At 45.4% G+C, this 23,446-nt stretch overlaps 1 protein-coding gene across 1 annotated transcript in view; it reads right to left on the bottom strand.

Annotated features, from left to right (window-relative positions):
- Positions 1-21,717, bottom strand: part of LOC138582396 (aquaporin-2-like) — a 111,278-nt gene extending 89,561 nt beyond the window's left edge. Inside the window, exon 1 of the mRNA XM_069653662.1 lies at positions 21,307-21,717. Coding sequence (XP_069509763.1) covers positions 21,307-21,666 — 360 coding nt within the window. The 5' untranslated portion in view covers positions 21,667-21,717. The remainder of the gene's footprint in view (positions 1-21,306) is intronic.
- Between the last annotated feature and the right edge of the window lie 1,729 nt (positions 21,718-23,446).

The raw sequence follows: 23,446 nt of genomic DNA, 5'->3' as shown, positions 1-23,446 counted from the left end.
ATTTTTTTTAAAAGGGACCCTGCAGCGCCGGCTCCCATGCATGTAAGTGAAGGGAACCGCTGTTGCAGAGGGATAGAGGAGACAGCGTCGCACAGCGAGGTGTGCCTCCAAAAGGTAAGTAAGGGAGTGGGGGGTGCGGAATTGCCAGAAATGTTTGGGGGAGTGAAAACCAAAAGTCATTTTCGTTCAAATGACTTTCTTTTTTTTTCTTCCTCGAACATTTCTGATTCAGTTAAATCAGGGGCATTCGGATATCCGAGCAGCTTTTGACACAGGTAACATATTTCGCTAATAAAGAGGATAGAATAAGTTGAACCATGCAACACCAAGCTACAGCGGACGTGATCCTCCCTCACTGACATCAGAAACCTCCTGGCTACCCCAATTTCATTCAAACTACCGCAACATCATCTGTGGCACTCTGCAAGCAGCAGGCCTATCAGTTCTCTATCAAAAGACATGCACTCACCTGCTACAATTATGCAGATAACGTACACATCATTTTCAGAATGACCGCCAACAAGCACACACACTACCATCACCAATTCCCTCGCTCAAATGAGCACATTGGTGACTAACAATAACCTTACATTGAACCTGAGCAAGATTGAAATCATGATAATCAGCATTATCATCACCAACAAAAATGGCTACCTGTCGGGCAACTTCAAAGGTGATCAAGACGTTACGGATACTTGTGGATAACAGACTCATCTTAGAATCACAAATCATTGCATTGGTAGAGAAATGTGTGTATCACCTAAGCTCAATTTAGGAGATAATACCCTCTCTAACCATCCCGCACAGGACACTTGTCCTCATATCATTGGTGCTATCAAGATTCGATCAAACAAACACATATACCTCGGTATGTCAGATTACTTTACTGAGAAGTTGCAATACTTCCAGACAGAGAAATACAACTTTTTCTTAAACATAAGGGGACATATAACGCCAGCTCTGAGAGCAGTCCATGGGTCAGTGGTCCAGAAAAGCATCTATTTCAAATAATTTTGCACGACGCAGGGTCCCCCATGACCAGGAAGCTGAGTGTATCCAAGGTAAGATCATCCCACACCAACCTTGAGATCCAGCAATGACATACTCCTAGAAAGCTCACAATAATCTATTAAGGTGAAGCAGTACGGATCAGATTTCTCTAACATCATGGAGGAAATCTGGAACTCCCTCCCAAGGGAAATCCATGAAATCCAGGATCTCCTGAATTTTAGAGAAACCTTTGAAGACCTGGCTTTTTAGCACACCTACCGAACCATGGCATCATCCTGACAATCATCCATAGATGCTCTAGACTGCCTACCAGCTCTCTGATAATCTCCTGAACTAACATCTTCAACTCCTATGCTCAAGTGTACTATACTCAGACCAACTGCGCCACCCACACACAGCATGCTTAAAGGAATGGTTCGCCCAAAAAAATGTATTGGCCAAAAAGATGGGCAATAATAAAAAAAAATATACTGGCACTTTTTTTTTAAAGTTCCTATGTAAAATTTTGAGCAATTGAAGGTCAAAATTTACAAAAGCAAGCACAGTGGGGCATCCATTTTGTGAAATGGATGCCCGCCTGTGCTCGCTTTTGCTTTTGCGGCACTAATGAAGGAAAAGCCAGCCAGCTGTAGTAAACAAAAGCTACCACTGGGTGGCTTTTCCTTCATTGGTGCCGGTACTCGCAAGACAGAGACCGGAGACTACAGGCAGAAAAGCTGCAACTGCATCTCGGTAAGTGCTATTTTTTTTTTTTAAAGCACTAGCTGCCTTTTTTTTCTACGTTTTCCGGGCTGGAGGAGCCCGGAAAACTTTGAAATAAAACCGCAGCTTTAAAAACGTTGTATTCATGTTTGCGGTAGCTTTTCAAGTTACCGCAAACATAAATACAACGTGATTGTGTTTGAAAACGCTGCAGTTTTTCTTTCTAAGTTTCTCAGGCTCCTCCGAGCTCCTCCCGTGGGGAGCCTGAGAACCCCAAATGGGAAAGCAGCTGCAGGCACAAACACAGCGCGGTTGTTTTCAGAAATGCTGCAGTGTTTCTGCCTGCCTTGGCTTTCCCATTTGGGGCTCTCGGGCTCCCCGTGGGGAGCCCGAGAACCCCAAATGAGAAAGCCAAAGCAGGCAGAAACACAACGCGGTCGTGTTTCCATGCCGCTGTGTTTCTGCTTACAGCAGCTTTCCCATTTGGGGCTCTCGGGCTCCCCGTGGGGAGCCAGAGAGCCCCAAATGGGAAAGCAGCTGCAGGCAGAAACACAACGCGTTTGTGTTTCCATGCCGCAGTGTTTTTGCTTACAGCAGCTTTCGCATTTGGGGCTCTCGGGCTCTCCGTGGGGAGCCCGAGAGCCCCAAATGTGGAAGCAGCTGCAGGCAGAAATCTTTCTAAGTTTCGCAGGCTCCTCCGGCAAAACCAATGAAGGAAAAGCCACCCAGTGGTAGCTTTTGTTTACTACAGCTGGCTGGCTTTTCCTTCATTAGTGCCGCAAAAGCAAAAGCGAGCACAGGCGGGCATCCATTTCACAAAATGGATGCCCCCATGTGCTTGCTTTTGTAAATTTTGAGCTACAATTGCTCAAAATTTTACATAGGAATAAAAAAGTGCCTGTATATTTTTTTTATTATTGCCCATCTTTTTGGGCAATAAAATTTTTTGGGCAAACCATTCCTTTAAGACCCCTACCATCATACTTCAGACATCACAGCACCTTTACAGCCGACCTAAATACCACAACCTGCAGCCAATGCATCCATGAGCTAAAGGCAGGGATGTCATTTGAGGGCCGCCAGGGGTCGCAACTGCAAACCTTGTGGTCTCCCTTGCTACCCCTCGAAAGAATAAGAATAACAAATAATTTGTCTTTCTGGAATCCTTTACAATAATTGATAGACTCATTAAAGGTTTATTTCAGGCACACGTCAGGTGGTGAGTTACTGATTTAGTCTGTTCTTAAACACCTCATCCTTTTGAGGTTGATACATGAGTACCAACACAGGTTGGGTGATATTGTTTGTATATTTGTTCTATAAAAAGCGGTTAAGTGTAAGTGCTTTAAAATGACACATCAGTATCATTTGGCCTTGGAAATCTGCTTGCATTCATAGTAATTTTGTAATATGGGCCTATACACACTGATATTAATGATACTTATGGTGATCCATTCTTGTATGAAATGTATATCACTAAACAGTGATATTGTAACCATATTTTTCGTTGTGTACTAGAGACAATGCTATGTGATTCCCCTTCCTCTTTCGTCAAGGGGTGAAAGGTCGTGTTCCATCGCGTCCCGTGATGTCACTTCAGGGTCTGGTCAAATGATTTGATGTTATCAGGGGTCAAGGGTCGTGTGATGTCACTTCTGCTAATCCTGGCATTTTGGTGAAATTACGTCCTGGCTAAATGGATATGAGGCACTTCTCTTGAAACAAAAGCCTCTGTGCCCTGAACAAATATTATCTAGAAACAGACCTGCATGCAGAGCTGAGGGACTTTCAGCTATCTAGCAAACTCCCTAATCTAACTGCAGTCTTCTGTTTAAGATTTGCCAGAGCACCTGGAGACCAGGCAAAGGGCAGCGGTTCATGGTAGGGATCCAAGTTGCATAACATAAACCACGGAGAGGAGCACACCGCTATTCTGCAAGAAGTTATAAGCACACCTATTACACACAATGCCATTGCACCACAAGCAAAGCTTGCATTGCTGTACTGGCCTCAAAGATAAGTACTCAGTGGTATTATACTGAGATGATCAGAAGATTGCCTTGTATGCAGAGATGAGCATAAAGTGTTATTATGCCTTAAAAACGCTCACAATGCAGTTGTAACCAGAGAGAAGCAGGCAATAGCAGTGTACCAAAAGATGAGCACGCAGTGGAAGTGTACCCTAAGAGAAGGCAACAGCAGCATGAATACCACAGTGGTACAGTCCAATGAAAGAAGCACACACTAATAGTGTCTACACACTGATGAAGTGCACAGTGGTATTGTACCCAGAGATGAGCACATGTATGAATTGTACATGTAATAAACTTACACACCCCTGGCTGCCTTTGACATAGTCTAATGAACACATCCTGCATAGGAAGCTCAGGCTATATGTTCTCACTATAGAAGGATACGTATTACTGCCCCATGAAAGTCTTACTTCCAAGTAAGGCAGCACCATGCACTGACATAAGGTCTAGCATGACAAGTCACGGAACAAAGTCTTATTAATAACCTTCATGACATCACGGCACCAGACATTTTTTATTGTACTGTAGCAGTTTGACCACTTCATTCCCTTACCATCTGTGAGCAACCACATTCACTTTTACACACAGGCTATCCTTAACTAGGCCGCTCTTGGCAGTCACAGAAATAGTATTCTCGAGTTCAACCTGGGTTAAACGGTATCGAGGGCGCCAGACAAATAAGCCACCAAACAGACAGAACTGTCTGCGCACATTCTTCAGCCCTGCATGTGTCCAGTTGTACTAACGTGCAATTCTCAAAATGTGCCTTGGAAACACAACCCAATTATCACAGCACGTTAGGAGACATCCGCCTCCTGCCTTTTGCAGGACCATGGTCCACCTAAAAGAACAAACAGCCACCCATGCTATCACAAAACATTCTGCCGCTGAGTCTCTCCCTTTGCGAGTTCCTAGCATCTATCTCCCCCTTTCCCGTCCTCTTGTCTTCCCCGCGCTCCTTTTCATTTTCAAGGAGACCATGGTCTAGGTACCCCTGGCAGAGACCCAGTGTAACCAGTGGACCCATATGTAGACAGGATAAAAACACAAATCTGGATAGAACCATCTATTCCCCCCCCACATAATTCACAAAAACATTGGGTGAGTGTTGGCAATAAAAGGCAGTGGAATTTTATTGCACAAATTAGGGTAATAAACAAACATATTCATAATTACAGTAACCATAATATGCTGTACTTTTGGGCACCGGGTTCTGAGGTTGCACCCTCTGGCCTGTGCCGTCTTCCTTGTCCCATGACAGAGTGATCACCATACGGTGACCTGTCTTCTTTCTCTGTCTTCTCTCCCTTTTTCTAGGGTGGGAGAGTTCTGGGAAAAAGAAGAGAGAGACTCTGCGTAAGCAAAGTACTTGTTTGCTTGGGTCCCCTTGCAGAGTCCCAAGCTGGTTTCTGTTTTTCTGCTGCCAAAGCAGCTCCTTATTTGTGACCCAGGGGCTGGCCCTGGGTCTTTGTTGTGCCTGTGTAGGCCGGCTGGTGCCGACGGCATCAGCACCCCAAGGTGGCTTTCTCTGGAAGTCACTGCCTATTTCCTGACTCTCCTGACTCTGGTGCTTAGCACCTCCTTGTGAAGAAGGGCAAGTTGTTGGTTCCACCTTGCCCTTCCTTCGTCCTGCTTGGTCTGGCATCGTTGTGACTGCCCCCAAGGGGGACATGAAAGAGTGACTGGGGGAGAGGGGGAGAGGTCCTGTGCGGTGTCCTTGTGCTCAGGCTGCCCCCGCCCTCTCCCCGACCTGTCAGCCATGGGGCACAGGTTACCTGCCCCCGCCTGGTACTCTTTTGGCGCTGGCTTCACCACTCCATGGACACACCTAGACTCTCTGATACCAACAATTGAATAAGAAGCACTGTGGTACAACATGGTTATGTGGCAAAGCAAAGCAGAGCCTTAGATCAGAGTCAGAAACTAGGACAGACTGACCATCTGCACTAGAGGAGGCACAGTAGCCTAACTTCTAACAAGGAGCGTCATATTGGTGCATTCACCTCAGAAAAGACTCACTCTGGCAGTAAACTAGTTAACTGGAGGAAAAGGAAAGTGCAACTCCATTTCCAGAAATACAGTCAATAAAACAGTGAACTCAAGCAGAAAGCATTGCAAAGTTGAGGAGTTCATTAAGACTTTGCCACTCTAAAGGAATATGCCCAGATTGGGTACTCAAGGCGAGGCCCACTCTAGCATGTGCACTAGAAAGCCTCAGGAATGCATGACATGGTTGGCTTTGGGGGTGGGCACGGGCGCATTGTGGTATTCCACCCCTCAGTGTGTGGGATATTTTTACCCATGCCGATATGCCCCACTGCACCCCTTTTCCAATGGGGAAAGAAACAGCCAGAAATTGATGTGCTAACCCCTGTGCGTGCAAAAATCTGCAAAACTGCATATGGTTCATAATCACTAAAGGCTGCACACCCTTGCCACACACAGTCAAAGTTGGGGTAAAAACAGAACTCACTGCAAGAGAATGCCAGTGGGTGCTGTTACATGTAACATGATGCAAGGCCACAGAAGTGGACTAAAAACCAAAAAATGCCTTTTAAAATGCAGCTTCCCCAACCAATTGCAACCTTCAAACTGCTGTTTTGGCACTAAATTCAGTCATTTTCCCAGTGAACTATTGAAATTAAAAGTGTACTGAAATCACAGATCATCCAGGTGGCTCTGAAGAAACCGGGCCTCGCTGACAGCAGCTAAGAAATGTATTTCATGAAAAAGGCAAGCCAGCAACATTTTGTTCAGTTCCACAGGAAACATGCGGCTAAAAGTGGCAACATGCACCAAGTTCAGCTGTGCCAAGAAAACTCCAAGCAAAGGCTGAATACTTATTTCCAGACTGCAAACGTATTCCAGCACTCAAGGACAGAAATGGTGCTGAGTAGATGCGTATGCTGCAAAGGAAACTCTGATGTAAAATACTCAGTTCAAATGTGCTTTTTCCATGAAGAAATTACAAAATTCACCCGTTTAAAAGCATGTTTTTGTGAAGGGCTTAATTCCTTTAGTTGTCAAAATCCCCTATAAACTCTGTTCATTTTATATATTTTAAATGAAAGGTTTTAGGTGAATCTTAAAGTAACCCAGTTTGGATTTAACTGGTTAATTCTGATTGGACAGTGCCCAGCCTGGGAAAGATGACACTTCATGTTGACACTCTGCTGCTACCTGGAAGGCTTAATGATTGCTGGAGGTTCTCGCATATTTAGAACAAAGACCTCATTAGACATTCGTCGTTGGCTGAGCCAAGGACAATGGCAGGCTGAGCAATGATCCCTTCTGGGGAGGGGCAGGAAACTTCCCTCTACACCCCACCCTGATCAAAGGGATTTGACAGCTGTTGTTTGTTGAAAGGAGAGAAAAAAAACTGCTCAAAGAAATCTGTTGTTTAAAATGCTTATTTGTGATTAAGGTTTGAAAACCTTTAACTTTGCAACATGAAGGATGACAAATCTAAAAATTGGTAGTTGTAAATCTAATGTTATGCTCTTTCTGTGGAGACATTAGTGAACCCTGTACTACATAAGGAACCAAAGTTACAGGAAAATAATAATTGTGGCAAAACTATTGATGCTGTAAATATAATATTGTATATCCACATTCTAGGGGTAATCACCCACATATGTCTTGAATTAGAAATTGTTAGGCCAAACCGTTATGATTAAAATGGACACAATTCCACAGAACGACAAAGACAGCTCTCAAAGAGATGGGAATTGGATGTAAGGATAACTCACAAAGTATATAATGTATGTGTCCAATTTTATTAGGGGGCATAATAATAGAAATGTGCATTTGTGAAAAAGTTAAATTGTGGTTCAAATCAATGTGGGAGTTCCTATATCACATCATAAAGATAACAGACCTTTTCTGACTTCCAACCAGAACAAGGCAAGTGCCTTTGACCACTCACAGCCGTGGGGGTGTGGTTTGAAATTCTGCCCCTACCATAAACTTTGTGATGTCACTTGGCATGATAAATATAGGAACTTCACCACAAATAGACACACTGATTCCTGACTACATCCTGATTTCCGCATAGCACTTTGTTCCTGACTTCTTCATCTTGTTCCTGACTTCTTCATCTTGTCCTTATCCAGACTACTTCGCAAAACCCAGGCCCAGCACTTGCTGAACTCTTTTCAGCTAGGCCCAAATCTGGAACCACCCCCAAAATAACTTCAGGAATTAATTCTGATCCAGTCTGGCTTGCTACCATTCATGCTTGCCTACTGAACTCGCCATCCCGCTAATCTACCGTGTCCAGTGACCAGAAGGGCCAATCCAAATCCAGTCTGAGGTGCAGTCCAAATTGACCAGAACCGCCTAGCTGAACATCCTGCCAGAGGTGCCCTGCTGCCGGTAGACCCGATCCGGGATGACCAGAATCGTGACTGTCCAATCTTAAATTACAGTGGAGTGTAAGTATAAACAGGAATCATAGTAACCCATAGTATACATTTGCCTTGTCCTACCCCAATCTTAACCCATTCCATCTTTAACTTCAGAACCCTAATATTGTCAGAACCATTTTTGCGCTGATTTTACTCATTTGTTTCATTAAACCATAAGCCATTAGTGATTTGGACTAGCTAAAGTAATTCCCAGAATGGAAAATGAGTATCACATGTGAAGAGTTACAAGCGGCCGTGCGTAACTGTGGAGATTCACGAGTGACATTCTCTTTTTCTTAGTCATTAATATAGTTTAAATAAACCCAATCTGTCATTTTTAAAACCGAATTTCTACCTTACTCTGCTCTAATTTTTTTCAAAAACGCCTCTCACTAAAACTTCTACAATTTTATAGATAGAAAAATAATTTCAACTCCCACTTAAACCTAAGACCCTTAGCTACATCCACAACTACAAACCGCTTAGCTGAACAGTATATTTGACCCGTTCCTATTAAAAATTGCATAGTGACATTTTGCTGCGAATTCACATTTTGAAAAAGTTTTACACATGTCTTTTCCCATTCAAAGTGTTTCTTAACTTCCATTCCGATCTAAAGTGTGTACTGTTGTTTATCTTGTAGCTCATGTTTGTTAGGACCTGTTTAGTATTGCTCCCATAGGAATTGAATTTTTATCAATTTAAGCATTTTTGCACACTTTTCATTGTTCACAAACTATTTCCAACTGTCAGTTTTTAAAAGTGTCCAAGTTCCAAAAACGTTTTCTCTCGTTTGGGGAGGGAAGATTATATTCCAACACTGTATTCTGTTGTTCATTCCTGAATACCTGCTGCTCACTTACATCTGTTTAGAATTGCTCATGTGTGAATTAAGAACTTTGCAGGGGGAAATATTAACCTAAGAGCTATCTGTTCACAAACCAAAACTGTCTTTTCCCTGTATTTTATCTTCTGTGCTGCTTAAAATTGAATTCAATTGCCTTACTTATTTTCTGATTGTATTGTTCCCACATTGGTGATATATATTAAATTTGGTGTTTGATTTGAATTTGAAATAAATAAATAAATGTTTACCTTTGTCAACCAGCCTGATTCCTAGTCCACTGTGACCTGGGTATATTTTGAGACGGATGTGATATGAGTGGTATATCACTCAGAATATTGAACCTATAGAACCTATTGAACCTATAGACATAATAAATAAGTATTTCATTGCGCACTACATGCTAGGCAAGACCTGGGTGTGTGCCTGATTGAAATCCTTAACAATTGTTTGCCCAGTTGTTGATTTTAAGTGTCCCGTCAGGGAGGAGAGCTGCCATGAGGGGCTTCCACTCCGACTATCAAATACAGTTTAATTCCTAGGAACTGGAATTTATAAGCCTGTTGTCAGATGAGGGCGGCACAGTAGAAAGCAATGATTGGTGAATAGGACAAAATGGGTCATTGGGTCAAGTTCATCATACATGGGTGTGATGGGCCACATGCCTTTTAAATCCAACTCAACAACACCAGCTCGCAATAATTGATTAATTTGTGAAAGATACACAACACATCACAACAATAACACAATAATCTGCACAAACTTCACTACACTGCAACAACAAAACAAACCACACACAGACTCGCACAACAACACACAACGACTACCGACCAGGAAACAATCCAAGCCCAGCCAACGGAATTCCGAGCTGAGGCCGCCAACACCACATCACTCCTCTCTTGCACTTCTCCAGCTTACTTCCACTAACTCAACCCCCCCCTCCCTTTTTCAGCCACCAGACCACCACGGGACCACTCCGGTGGTGATAGTGCGCGGTACACATATCCTTTAACATTAACATTAACAAAGATACAAAAGTGCCTGCTTGTTTGTCAAGCAAAAAAAACATGTTTGCAAAACTGCACTTTTCATCCGTATGTTGCAAAACAACATGTTGCCTGCCAGATACAAAAAATGAAAAAGGCAAGGAACCTTAATTGATGTGCTAGCCATACGGCAGCACTATACTATTTTCCCAAGTTGTTTCAGTGTACCACGTGAGCAGGATAGACAGCCTCCCTCCTTCTAATGCATTCTGCCATTTGCAGCTTTGCATTTATATTCGAAAAGCAAAACTACGAGTAACCGAATGCAGATGCACACAGAATAGAGCATGCACCACTCACACCCTAAAAACAGGATCGTTCCATCTCAGCATTAGATCTCTAGACATGTGATCCTTACAGCGTCTTCCAAATCAAATACATAAATCAAATAAATACATTAATTAGCGCCCAGTTGCCTCCGGGTTAGGTGCGCTCTATTAATGTCTAAATAAATAAAGTCTGAGCAACACACCTTAAATTTCGCCGTCCAACACAACAGACAACTCAAGCAGTCCAAAATCCCATGCGAGTAATCCATCCAGTCCAGATTTTGTTTTCTTTGCATTCTGGTGCCTGCAGTACTGGACCTATAGTGGACTGTGCATACCGTATGGGTGCGACCATCAAAGAAAGAAACAAGGCAGTGACATGGTGCGGATAAACTGTTAAAACTGTTGGAAGTATGGAGAAATGCGCAGGTGGTGGTGAGCAAGCGTGTTTCTGTGCTGCTGGTGTTAACATTGTCCTTGTGGGCAGATGCTGCAGAAATCAGAAGGACATGGCCCCTTTAAATCTTCCCCTCTGACTGGTGATGGTGAGAGATGCCGTGTGAAGTGCAGAGAAGCGCAGTCTGTGCAGGAAGTTCTGACTAAAGAGAGAGTAGCCCAGGTAGGTGGGCAGGGGAGTATACAGTATTGCACGAGTGTGGGGGCAGTGGGGCGTGCACCGAAAAAGGTCCTGATACTTTTGCCCCTAAATGCAGTTCACGCTGTTCCATACGGTCTCATTCGTGCCCCCAAACCGCCCACCCCTGGCCAAATCTACATTTTTGGTAACATTACTGGCAGATGGAATTTTAACACACACACAAAAAAAAAAATGCTAGAATCAGTTAAGATGCAGGAAACTCATCTATTAGAGCTCTGTCGAGAAGCTCTGGGGCAAAAGACATGCAAACCTCCTAGTTTGCATATGGATTGCACCAACAGAAACAACTTCACAGAAATGGACATTGCAAGGAGCATCATCAGTCTTTGATACTTGGAGCAAGCATGGAAGTGACTTTAGATTAAGTTGCCATAAGTAAACCAAGTGGCAAATAACTTTGTGGTGTGACATACCGAAATTGCACTATTATTATATATGGAGCAAGTCTGTAGTCATTAGGCTTTTTTAAAAAAAATAACAGCATGATATATTAACATAAGCTATGAAGTGAATCACTTACAGAGCTGCAGATAAGACACAGAGCGATTAAATGATTTGCCCAGGATCACACACTTCGGTTAAATGGTGAAACCAGGATGTGGACAATTTAAGCAACTGAGCACATCTTCCCAGGTTTAGTTGACATATATGTTTATTAAGGTTTTGCTTTGCATTTCATGTGGTTAAATAATACTTTATATATAGCAATGCCTTCGAAGCAAACCACATTACATAATAAACTAGCCTTTCATAGTAAACTAACTATACACTATATACATTGTCATTGAAATATGTTGAGCAATAAGAGCATGGCTTTAGTTTTATTCTCCCCATCCTGCATGCAAAGTCATCTAGATTTATGTGAACCTAACAAATTCCCCTTTGGTTTTAAAGCAATATCAATTGCAATAAAGCATGCAGCATTATGCACCACTTCGGATCACTCCCTTCCATTCAAATTTCTAAAGGGACAAAAGTTCCTGCTAATTGTCCCCACCCCTCGTCGCCCCTCCCATCAGTGCTTAATGGCTCACATTGAAAATCTCTGTTGGACCAGAGCGACGCGAGGGCCCCTCTGATGTCCAGAGTCCCTTGGGACATAGTACTGGCAGCAGGACACCTCTTCCGTTCAGAAAGAGTAAGGTATCCTGCTGCCAGGACAACGAGCGTGCTGAGCAGGAATTGCTCAGTGCACATTGTCCTGCCAGCGGGACATCTTTCCCGTTGGGCACCATCATTGAGGTGCCTAACAGGGGGGGTGTCCCACTGACAAATATTCCCAGACTTGCCCTCCCTGCCCCCCCTTCTCAGTACGCCACTGTAGGGGGGCCCAAACGGGGTCACAGGATTTCAGAAGAGGGGCCCCCTGTTCCCACCTTAGTGATGCAACTGCTGCAATGCTGCCCCTGGAGCTGGCAACTGGCACGGCAAATGCAGTAAAGAACGCACCATAAACGTGCACACAGGACAGTGGCACAGGGGTGATGGTCAGCAGTCAGAGTCCAGGGTTTGCCATTTGTCTCTGGAGGATAGCTCAGCGGCAACGTCCTGGCCTTGGAAGCAAAACGACACAGAGCAACACAAGTTCGACCCCCGGGTCCGCGCTTCTAAATCTCTGGCTACTAAGCACGTTATAAATAACATATCATATCATCCCATTGCTACTACATGCGTGCACAGCTAGGTGAAATGGCAAGCCCTGCACCCTCCCTGCCTGAGGGAGTGAGGACACAGTGAAAAAAGACCCCAATTTGAATTTCAACAAATCGGGCCAGCCGCCGACAGTTGAAATTCAAATTGGGGTCTTGGCGGGTAGCTCGCCCCTGATAAGGGTTTCCTGGCAGAGCCACTTGCTTTGCTGAGGCAAGCAGGGGGCTTAGTGGTCCAATCTGCTGTCCTCCTTTCCCCAGCCGTCACCTGCACGTTTGCAGTTAGTTTGCTCAGCCTGTTTTCATTCTTCTGGCCTGAAAGCGACACACTGCCCTTGAGACACGAGAGTGACTCCATCTCTGCAGAAGACACTGCTTTAAAGGCTCATATCTTATAGCACGCACACTGACACACACTGTACTCTTCTGGTTCACATGCCCGCTCTGAATATTCTCAGTGCTTTTGCTACATTTGCACTATAAAATGTCCACACAAAGACACTGCTGAGAAAGGAACCCACAGCCCGAATTGCGATCTGCAAAAACCTTCCAGAAAAGCACCTGCAGCCAGATGCGAGAAGCACAAAAAGGCATCACGAACCGTGGGTATTAATGGCACACTTGTGAAAGGCCCCCTACAGCAGATGCATTTAGGACACAATATGGACATTGTATCAATTCAAAGTGCATAAAATGTCAGGTGTCCATTACCAGCCAATGACCACAGGCAACATCTGAACAAATTGCCCATTAAGCATGGGCGTAATTATAGGGGGGGACAGGGGGTTTTGTCCCCCCCAACTTATGTGTCATGCCTTTTTGTCCCCCCCATCTTTTGGCAGGAGGGCCAGGGTGCCACATTGTGACTTCCTGATACTTGATTTGACTTGATAATGAATGCGTAATTTGAGATGCGTGCTTGTGAATGTGTTCTTTATAAATGTATTGTTAGGAAACTTTAAAAAGCAGATTATAAATTGCAGTGCGCTGCTTGTTTTTTTTCCTTCATTGTATGTAATTGAGTCAGTGCATGTTGCTGGTGAAGCATCGGTCCTGAGTTTTATGATTAATAGGGAAACAAATTGGTGTTTCCTTGCAGAGAAAAACAGCAAGGGGAGTGCGTTTTCTATATTACTCGTGATAAACCCTAATCAGGGAAAAAACATGTCTGTGCTTGTTGGCCCTCATTGAGCAACAGCTGCACTCCATAAAGAAAGTTACTGCAAACGATCAGTTTTACCCACTGAAAACTGCGAACAAAAGGATAGCTAGGCAAGAGGGGTATGGGGTGTCTCGTGAAAGGGAAGACCAGGGGGAGGTGAGGTAATGTAAGCCAGCGCATTGAGAAGCAGGCACTTCTCCAGAGGGGTGTGAGGTGAAGCGTTTGAGGGGATACCAGGGGGTAGCGAGAGCAGCATAGTTAGAAGCAGACAAGGGATGTGAGGTTCCACGTGGGAAGGGAGACCGGGGGTATATAGGGAGGTGAGGTGATGGGAGAGGGGCTTTGGGGGGAGGAAGCGAGTCATGGCTAGGGAAGTGTGGGGTATTAAGAGGGCGAGGTGCTGGGTGAAGTGGAAGTTTAAATTTGGAAAGAAGGGGGTTGAGCTGTGATGGGGAGTGGCCACATGCATAGGAGAACCTGAGATGGGGCAGATAGGTACTTGAAGATTAGGGACATTCTATGGGGCATGCAAGGGAAGAAGAGAAGGGCAGTGATAAGCAGAAAAGGAAAGCCCAGAGAAAACTAGTGGGCGAGGGTCTAGCAACGCCCCAGGGGTCATTCTGAAGGGGTGGGGGATGATAAGGCTTGTCTAGAGTTAGCAGAGGAGGCCTGCCTATGGTCTAGTGAGGTAGTGGGGCAGGGGTTGGGTGATCAGGGGAATTGCACGGCACAGGAAATGTGAGGTGGCAGAGCTGAGTGAGCTGGTGGCGAGTCATGTGCAGGACAAAGCAAGGTGTTACGTGATAGACACGGCGAGGAGGAACATGCCAGTGCGTGGGAAGGGGGGTGGTAAGGTCGGAGACGGCACATTAAGTAATGTAAGAGGGTGAGGGCTGACCAGAAAGGGCATGCGGGCTGATTTTGGAGGGTCTGGGTGAAAAGCAGGGAGTCTGTAATTTCATAAGTGTTGTGCATTTAATGTCCCCGCTCCGAGACTGAGGGAGCTGTAATACTTGTTGTGTGTTCCTGGTTAAGTTGTTGGAGTTTTTATAAGTATATTGCACCTATTGCGGCACTCTCCCATCCACGCCCCACCCACAAAACACCCTGAATTTGAGTGTTCTCCTTTGGCAGACATGGGATGCATGTGTGTGGGGGGGCAGCGGGCGTGTTTTGGGGAATCGTGGGATTTGTGTGTGAGGAGGGTATGCATGTATGTATTCGTTCTAATATAGCATGAACCTAGCCAGTGGTACAGATCATATACATGTTATGGATTATAACTATAAAATGGGTGGGTTGGGTGGTGCATGGGGGAGTGCAGGTTACGGCCGGTCCATTTAAAGCACTGGGTGAATGACGATTACCACCTGGTACTGCCTGTTGCCTTGGGGTTTGTCCCAAATTGTACCGTTTTTCTTAAGTTTGTAATCTCCATCGTGAGTGTTTCCTGGATCCTAATCAAGGTGCACCTTGATTATGAAAGTAGAGTTCATCGTCTTTCACCAAGCAGACAGTAGCCATGGCAAATCAATGCAGTGATATGTGTGCAGCAATGGTTTGTGCGTTGCACAAGTCACCACCCAGTTGGTTAATGGAGTCAGCATATTTTTTTTCTGATGTGCCCAATGTCCACACAAGAGCACACTAGAATGTTTTGTGTATATGACTCGGACGAGCATGCCATTCTGTGCCCACACTTAAACACAAAAAGTAAAGACGTTGCCTCAAATTGTAAATCCACTAGGCCAAACACCCTTTTTACACTGCCACACCATGATTTTCACTAGCTGCAGGCCAGCACGAATAAGAGATGCTAATGTCAGCTCTGTTAGATAAAGCATGGGTCTGCTCTTTTTTGCCGAACTTACCCCTGAGGCCTGGGTAATAGTGAGGAGGTAGTGGCAGAGGACCTGTGGACCCTTTATCATGCATTAGAAGGCAGTTTTGTTCAAAATGCTTCATCAGCTTATTTCTGGTCAGGCTAAAGTTTGAAAAAACTACAAGCCTTTCTGTGCATTGTTTATTGGGTCTCTCTTGTGCAGTGTCCTGCCCTGTATATAGATATAATTCTGTATAGATGTTTCAGTACTGGGGTTGGCATGCCCACACTAAGACCTAGTCCCCCCTCCTCTAAAATTCTTCAGAAACAATAAGCAAAAGAGCCCTTGTACCCCATTTGAGTGGCTGATGTTGCAGCCATGTTTTACTCGCATCCAAAAACATATGTTGTCCAAATGAGCATGTATGGTTGCAAACATTTTAATGTTAGGGTGTTGTGAACCGTGATGTATGTTTCAGAAGACTGGCGTGTCTTTAGAATTACATTTTAAAGATACCCATCAGTCTTATGAAAGTTATAACCGAGCGCTTCGGCAATGGACTCTTGTCGTGTAGTAGTTTAGTCTTATCCTTCAATGCAACGTCCACTCACTCCACCCCACCCCTTTCTTTCAGTTGTCCTGCTATCCCCCCAATATTCTCAGCAAAGTTACTCCTCTGCCATTAAGGCCTGAAACCAGGAGTGAACTTAACTGGTGCTGTTTGTGTGCTGGGCGATATATCGAGTTTTGGAGATAAACAATATATATATTTTCAATATTGATATAGAATGAGACAATATTGTTAACATTAAGATATATACATATATACAACATAATTGCTTGCTGTATAAATGCAATATTTTTACCTCCCCCGGCCACTTTGGAATACTTTGCCTGCGTCAATTTGGGAAAAGCATACACATTGTCCTTTTATAGGCGGCCTCCCTCATTTTGTGTGTGGCCCCCTGTGTGCTCTCCCCCCCTAAATTTGATTCCTAGAGACGTCACTGGTGGTGACCAAGTGTGTTTCTACTCTGCTGGTATTTCACATTGTTGTGTTGGCAGAAGCCACAGAAATGAAAGGGACCTATCCCTTTAAATCTTTGCCTGGCTGGTGACAGTGAGAGAGAAGTGCAGTCTGTGCAGGAAGTTCGGCCTGTGCTGGCGAGCAAGTGTGTTTCTGCTCTGCTGGTATCCCACATGTTTGTGTGGGCAGAAGCCACAGAAATCAAAGGGGCTTCGCCCCATGAAATCTTTTCCTCTGGCTGGTAACGGTGAGAGGCGCTCAGTGCTGCATGTAGGTGTTTGAACGCATCTTTCCCGCTTGACGTGTGGATAGGGTGACCAGATGTCCAGGTTTTCCCGGGACAGTCCGAGGAAATCACCCGACGTCCCAGGAGTTTTTTCAGTTTATAAACCCCGTCCGGGGTTTTCATTACGGACCTTTTTTGCAATTTTTTTTTGCCGGGACCCGATTACGAAATCTCGAAATCGGGTCCCGGTGCTACTTTTCCTGTGAGAATGGGGACGTAAAATGCTTTTCACTCCCCCATTTCCTCCCCCTTCCTCTCCCCGGCGCTCTCCTCCAATGAGAGGAGTGTGCCTGTTAGCACACCCCCTCCTTGACCCCCGCAATGGGCCAACGAAACAGAAGTAGGAATAAAGTTGTATGTGTATTTTCTTTAGTCCTACTTCTATTTCCAAAGCCCGCCCGGGTTTTTTGTTTTTTTTTGAAAATCTGGTCACCCTACGTGTGGAGAAGTACTGTTTGTGCAGAGCATGTCTGGCCGTGGATCTGGCAGAATTGGCCGCACGTGAAAATGGCCTACTACTGCTTTAATTCTCCATTCGGATCTGGGTTTCTGTAAATGCTTTAGAAGCAGAGATTCCTGAACAGCATTATGGCTTCTATTTCTAAGTCTGTGATGGAAAACCTGTGGAAAAAGAGGTGAGCACTCAAATATTATTAAGGAGTCCAGTTGAAACACACACATCCCCATAATATCATCATGGTGTGGGTAACATATATATCTGATCAACACCCACCATATAGAGGAGGTAAATAGTGGTGGGAAAGTAACTACAAGTCTGAGAATGGAAACTGCTGTTGACTGACAGCCGAAAAGTCAGGACTGGGTAGAGATGCCACAGGCGTCATGGGGCCACTTAGCAATACTTAACGTTTTGTTCCAATGCAGGCCCCGCCCATCTCTGTCGAACTGAAACATCTAAAGCCAGCGAGACTTCGAGGCAGGGGGAACCCATTGCTCTTGGTGGGTGAAGGAGGGCGATAGGACCTGCTGCTATTAGTGGACATTGAATCCAGAACGCGTGACAGCCGCAACATGAGTCGAGAGGGAGGATGTGTATCAGGCTGCCCCAATGCCAAGTGTTAGATACTCCACCAGTGTCCCAGGCCTGCTTCACCCTGCCCATCTACCTCCTGTAGATCAGGAATCAAACTTCCCTGTTATGCAAGGGAGCAAAACGGGTTTATGGTGATATTTTCGACAGTGAAAGCTTCTACGTACCAACGTTTCGACAACAAAGCATTGAAAAAAAAAGTTTCAAATGCATTATTTTATTTTTTTATTGCGGGGGATCCTCTCCAACCCCCCATTTTTTTTTTAAACAAAACTAAACTAAACCCTTAACATAAAAAAAATGCATTCGTATTCGTATTGGTATTTTTTTTTTTCGAAACTTTGTATTCGAAGGTTTGGGGTGTAGAAACTTTTTTTTTCGAAAGAATGACCGGATACCAGCAAAACGACATGAGCAAAGAAAAGGACCATCAGACATTAGCACCCTCGGCGGGGGAGCCAGCCGATCAGGTGGATAGGAACATGGGCTGACACTACCAGTGAAAGCCTGCATTTCATGCCACCTGACGGCTGGCTACCCCTCCCGCCAGCTACGCCCACCAACCCTGTCTTATTTTTTGGTTCTCTCCCATCTCTCTCCATCCCACTTACCTGATTGCGGCAGTGGGGATCGCCGCCGCAGCTCCTTTCCCTGTGTGGCCGCCTTGGGCTTCCAATTCCCTGGCGGCCATGTTGGTAAAGTATTTTCTCTCCGAGAATGGGATGCTGCGAGGCGTTCCGTTCACGGAGAGAAAACACTCTTTCTTTAAAAAAAAACATTTACACCCATGTAGCGCACTACACGGGTGCTAATGGCGATATGCCCCTCGGTGGCTGGGCCCACCCTGTGGGTAACGGCCCACCACACTCTTTAAGGGACCCTCGCTTCACTCGGGCCATACCTTCGGCGGTGGGCAGTTACCCACAGGGTGGGCCTGCCTCCTCGGGGCATATCATACATCTTCCATCGGACAATAGAGTAGCTCTAATTCTGCACGTTTTTCGGAAATTAGTGTAAATGAAGGAATGATGTTAAATGAACAAAGTGGCCATAAGTTTGCCACTGTCCTTGTTCATTCTCAGAAGTTACTTTTCATGTAGACTACTATTATGCTACTAAACAACTCAAGTCATACAGCTTTCCCACATTGTAAGTGTAACAAGTCAACATAATAAAACCCCTAATGTTTGTGGCTAAGAGACGCCCTAGGAATAGTTTATAACTGAGAGGACAGGAATCTAATAGATGGGCGTTTGTGGTAAGCCTTTCACCTGAGTATAGAGGCAGAATTTGTGCACCTTAGAAAGAGGCCCGCTGTTTTCATTCTCTCTGCGTGGCACTAGGTGCTATGATTTCTTGACATTATACTTGTATTGACCTGTGAAAGATGAAACACTATGTTCTTGCTACCAAGATTTGAATCCGTGATTTATTGATATCTCTCTCTCTCTCTCTCTCTCTCTCTTTCTCTCTCTCTCTCTCTCTCTCTCTTTCTCTCTCTCTCTCTCTCACACACACACTGACACCTCTGGAGCCCCTATAGACTGCTGCCTGATATTCAAACTATTGAACCAGGAAACTTGGCATAAAATCCCAGCTTCTCCATTGGAACAAAGTATGTGATCCTGACCAAATAATTTTGCATCACTCTGCCTTGGATTCTGTATCTGACAAAACTGTCATTGCCTTGAAGGGATGCTTTTAGATGTGCACTGCACAGACACACTTATGCATGGCTTAACCAAGCAGTGCAGCATGTTGACCATTCATATAGTACATTCTGCAGACTTCAGTGTCTCTTATGTCACTCGTAGATACACCCATTTTGAACCATGTAACTCTCCTCGGAGATTAAGTGAAATAAATGATACGGCAGTGATAGTAATGAGGGGGTAGGAGGGTTCGGGGTGGTGGTAGTGCAAGTGAGAATTGTGTGCAGGAAATCATGAACCGATGTGATTACGAGTGAGATACTTCCTGAGAATGTAGGGCATTACTACAAAAAGATCCAAAAACACAACAGCCACAGTGATATCGAACTACTGGTTCTACTAAAAGCATATAATAGAGTCCCTGTTACCACTAGCCACACTCTCCTTTTTAGATGGGTACACCACATAGGTTGTTGGGAAAACCTCAGAATTCTTCTCCAAATATTATTAGTTTGGGCTATTAGGTGGCACCTTATCGCCACCTAGAAGCCAAACCTATTGCATTAGAGTATAGATAGCGAGAAATGGCACATGAGGTGGGATACAAAGCTTGTAGGTGTTGTTTGGTTCTTTGCCCACCCATAGACTGCCCATGGCATGAAAATCCCTATGACCATTCCCACCCGGTTTCTGCCCCTCCCTGTCCAAAACACATCCTCATGGGAACTCTTTGAGCTTGCTTTAATCAAGTCTTAGTTGTAAATGCCAAGCCACTGTTGTAATAAAAATGTCTTGAACAGGTCTGCCTTCAGCCACACCATGTATAAGCACAATGTGTGCCCTTCACTGAAGTCCTGTCAAAAACAAGCATTGGCCAAGCCAAAGGTTTTGGCTTGTGTATAAGCATTAGCCATTTGACAGGCACTGCTATTATATGCCCATATGCCCAGGTACTCGAAAAAAATTTCACCTGCTACCATCATTAGCGAGTTGTTACCACTACAGCGGTGCCTGGCATGTGTCTTTCCCATGCAAACAGAACAGCCCAAACTGTTGGCATTGCCAATGCTTGAAGACTAAGCTATGCCGCTGCCTCCATAGCAGCCACTTGAGCCACCATGTGACCTGCGCCCCACTGATGGGAATCACAGATTCTCGGCAGGCATTGCAGAGGCAATCAGTAAGGAGCCTCACACAGCCCGTCCAGAGGAGCTCCACTACACGCATGCGTGCTGAAAGTCCTCGTTTCCACGCCACGGTGCATGCGTTCCTCCATCCCCCGTGCCAGCACACCGGCTCCTAGACACCACTGTGCCGTGCACGCCCCCGCCAGCAGGAAAAAAATTTGAGAGGCCCAACATAGCCTCACAGATGTTTTTCTTCCCAATGGAAACCTTCTTGTATTGGCGGGGGCATGATGTCAATGGGATGCCCATACTATGTTCGCCCAGTGTTCACGGCCACACGCTAAATACATGGGCATCAAACACACTGCTGCCAAGGCACCAAGGAAGGACAATTAGTGGGTGTGGGTAGAATACGCAAACAGCCGTTTTGCCCGCACAGTTACACTGAATTGAAATGAGGCACGCTGTACAATGCACACAATGGACTGTCCGCATTGCCTTATGATTGTTGCTGTGCCCCGAATACTTACACCAATGCGCCGTGCTTGTAAAATACTTACAGCATTGCCGGCTAAGCTTCCTCTGGCATTCAAAGGCGCAAGCTCGTGCAGCAGGAAGGCCCCCGCCACGGCTCCCAGGAGCTGAGCGGTCACGTAGAAGACAGCCCGCAGGAAAGAGATGTGGGACCCCACCAGGAAGGCCAGGGTCACCGCCGGGTTCAGGTGTGCCCCGCTGATGTGCCCCACTGACTGAATCATGGTGCCAACGCTCAGGCCAAACGCTAGGGACACCTGCAGGACATTGGGGGTAGCAGCGGGCCAGCTCAGGGCCGCACCAAGGCCGAACAAAACAAAGAGAAGGGTTGCAAAAAACTCAGCAACTACGGCCCGAGAAAAGGCCAGTGATCTGAGCTCCCACATGGTTGCTGTTGGCCTTTGCTGGGTCTCTTCAGGCTGCCCTGCCACCCTCTGTTGTCTACCCTCAACAGAAAAGTACTGAGTGGTATGCATATATATAGGTGTGCCGGGGGAAGAGCGACTTTTGTGCCATGAAACCCGACGCCTTCCAACAGCATTGGAATTAGTCTGAGCATTCCCAATAGTACCCCGTGCCACTCCCCTCTCCCACTCACTCCGTGCCCCCTTCTAGCATAGCTCTACTTGTCTCACTGCCCCCCTGCGGTCTGTTCTAGCTCGTGCTCACACTATCAGCAATCTACAAACTCAGCAAGCGTTTCCAGGGACTTAAACGCACACCAATTTGCATTTAAATGCTGCGACATTACAGAGATAACCCTGAGATATCTGTGCTGAGGAATTCCACCCTGACGTGGGAGCTTTTAATGGTCCTCTTTTTTCTTCCATGGTCCATTGATGACATCCGGTCTTGGTCCCCCCTTGCATTGCATATTGCACAGCCCACTCGAGTCATTTCTTGACTTAACACGAGGGAATAACATTTTGAGGTGGTGCGTGGAGTGGTCGGCTGAGGTGATTCCTGCAAGTTGGGGGCACACAGTCATACATAGACACCCGCACATCGATTGACTACACCTGCTGACAAGATGGCAGCTCTCCCTGGAGTGTCTATGGCAAGGTGAGCTACTCAGCTTGTCATCGACATTTCTAATTTCGTAGGGCACCATTGCAGCATTTACAGCAATACCATACCTGCAAATTGGCCTGCCATTTATGTCCCTTTTTCCTAATGCTGATACCCCTCAACCCCAACTGCCCCTCTCCATTCCCTCCAAGGAGTAGCGCTGGATGAAATCTGTACTGCCCATGGGCAAGGTTTTTGCCACAGCCAACATGTCACACTATCTGCTGTCCTGCAGGCCAGGCACTTAATCCCCGCAATGGGACTTTATAGAGGTGGACTAGATCTATGCGCTGCACATACAGAGCGGCCGTGCGCTGCTTAAACTGATGTATGCTTGTACGGTCCCCATGACTGAGCTAGAGCAAATAGGTCTGGCTGCACCCCGAATCATCTGATTAACACTCTATTCGGGATTTGTTGAAGGTTTTGAACAGTGGTTGAAGTGTATTGGCAAAAGTAGTGGAACTGCGGTCTTGGCAGGGGAAAAGGTAGGCAGAAGCCTAGTGTAACATGTGACAAGATGTTGCAGCCACGCCATTGCAATAGTCTAAGTCACTAGTTAAGGCTCCTATTACAACTTTATATTTGCACAGGGACATGAAGGGACACATTCTTTGTATTGAATGGTGAATATGGTCATAAAAAGTGGAGGAATGGTAAACAGAAAAAAAGAAAAGTAGTGGAACACCGCTCCCGAGGGTTCCTGCTCACTTTGATCACTGGTTTTGAACTGTTAAGAGGTTTGGGCAATTGAGTTCAGGCAGCCAGGCTTGCCCTTCTATATTAGGAAGTTGCTTCTGAGCTCTTCAGCAGCCCCTGGGAAGCTTTCAGAGGGCAGAGGATGATACCTGTTGGTGTTTGAGAGCGTGAGCATTTTACTTCAGGAAGAGCACTTAGGCATTGATTTTACTCTTGGACGCCATAGTATTGGATACATCCTTTATTCGTATGTGTAAAGAGATAGAGGATGGCCCATTGGAGCTAGGTCCTAATGAAACAGCTACTCTGCAGAAACTTGATATGAATAAGGCTTTGCCCAACGATCCTTTTCAATTGCACCCACATTGTCACGGGGTCTTTACTTCTCCTGCCAATGCA

Source organism: Ambystoma mexicanum, chromosome 3q, assembly GCF_040938575.1.
Source record: "Ambystoma mexicanum isolate Mex_15411 chromosome 3q, UKY_AmexF1_1, whole genome shotgun sequence".
Classification (NCBI taxonomy): domain Eukaryota; kingdom Metazoa; phylum Chordata; class Amphibia; order Caudata; family Ambystomatidae; genus Ambystoma; species Ambystoma mexicanum.
Note: the sequence above shows the minus strand (reverse complement) of the source record. Positions and strands in the feature narration are given on the sequence as shown.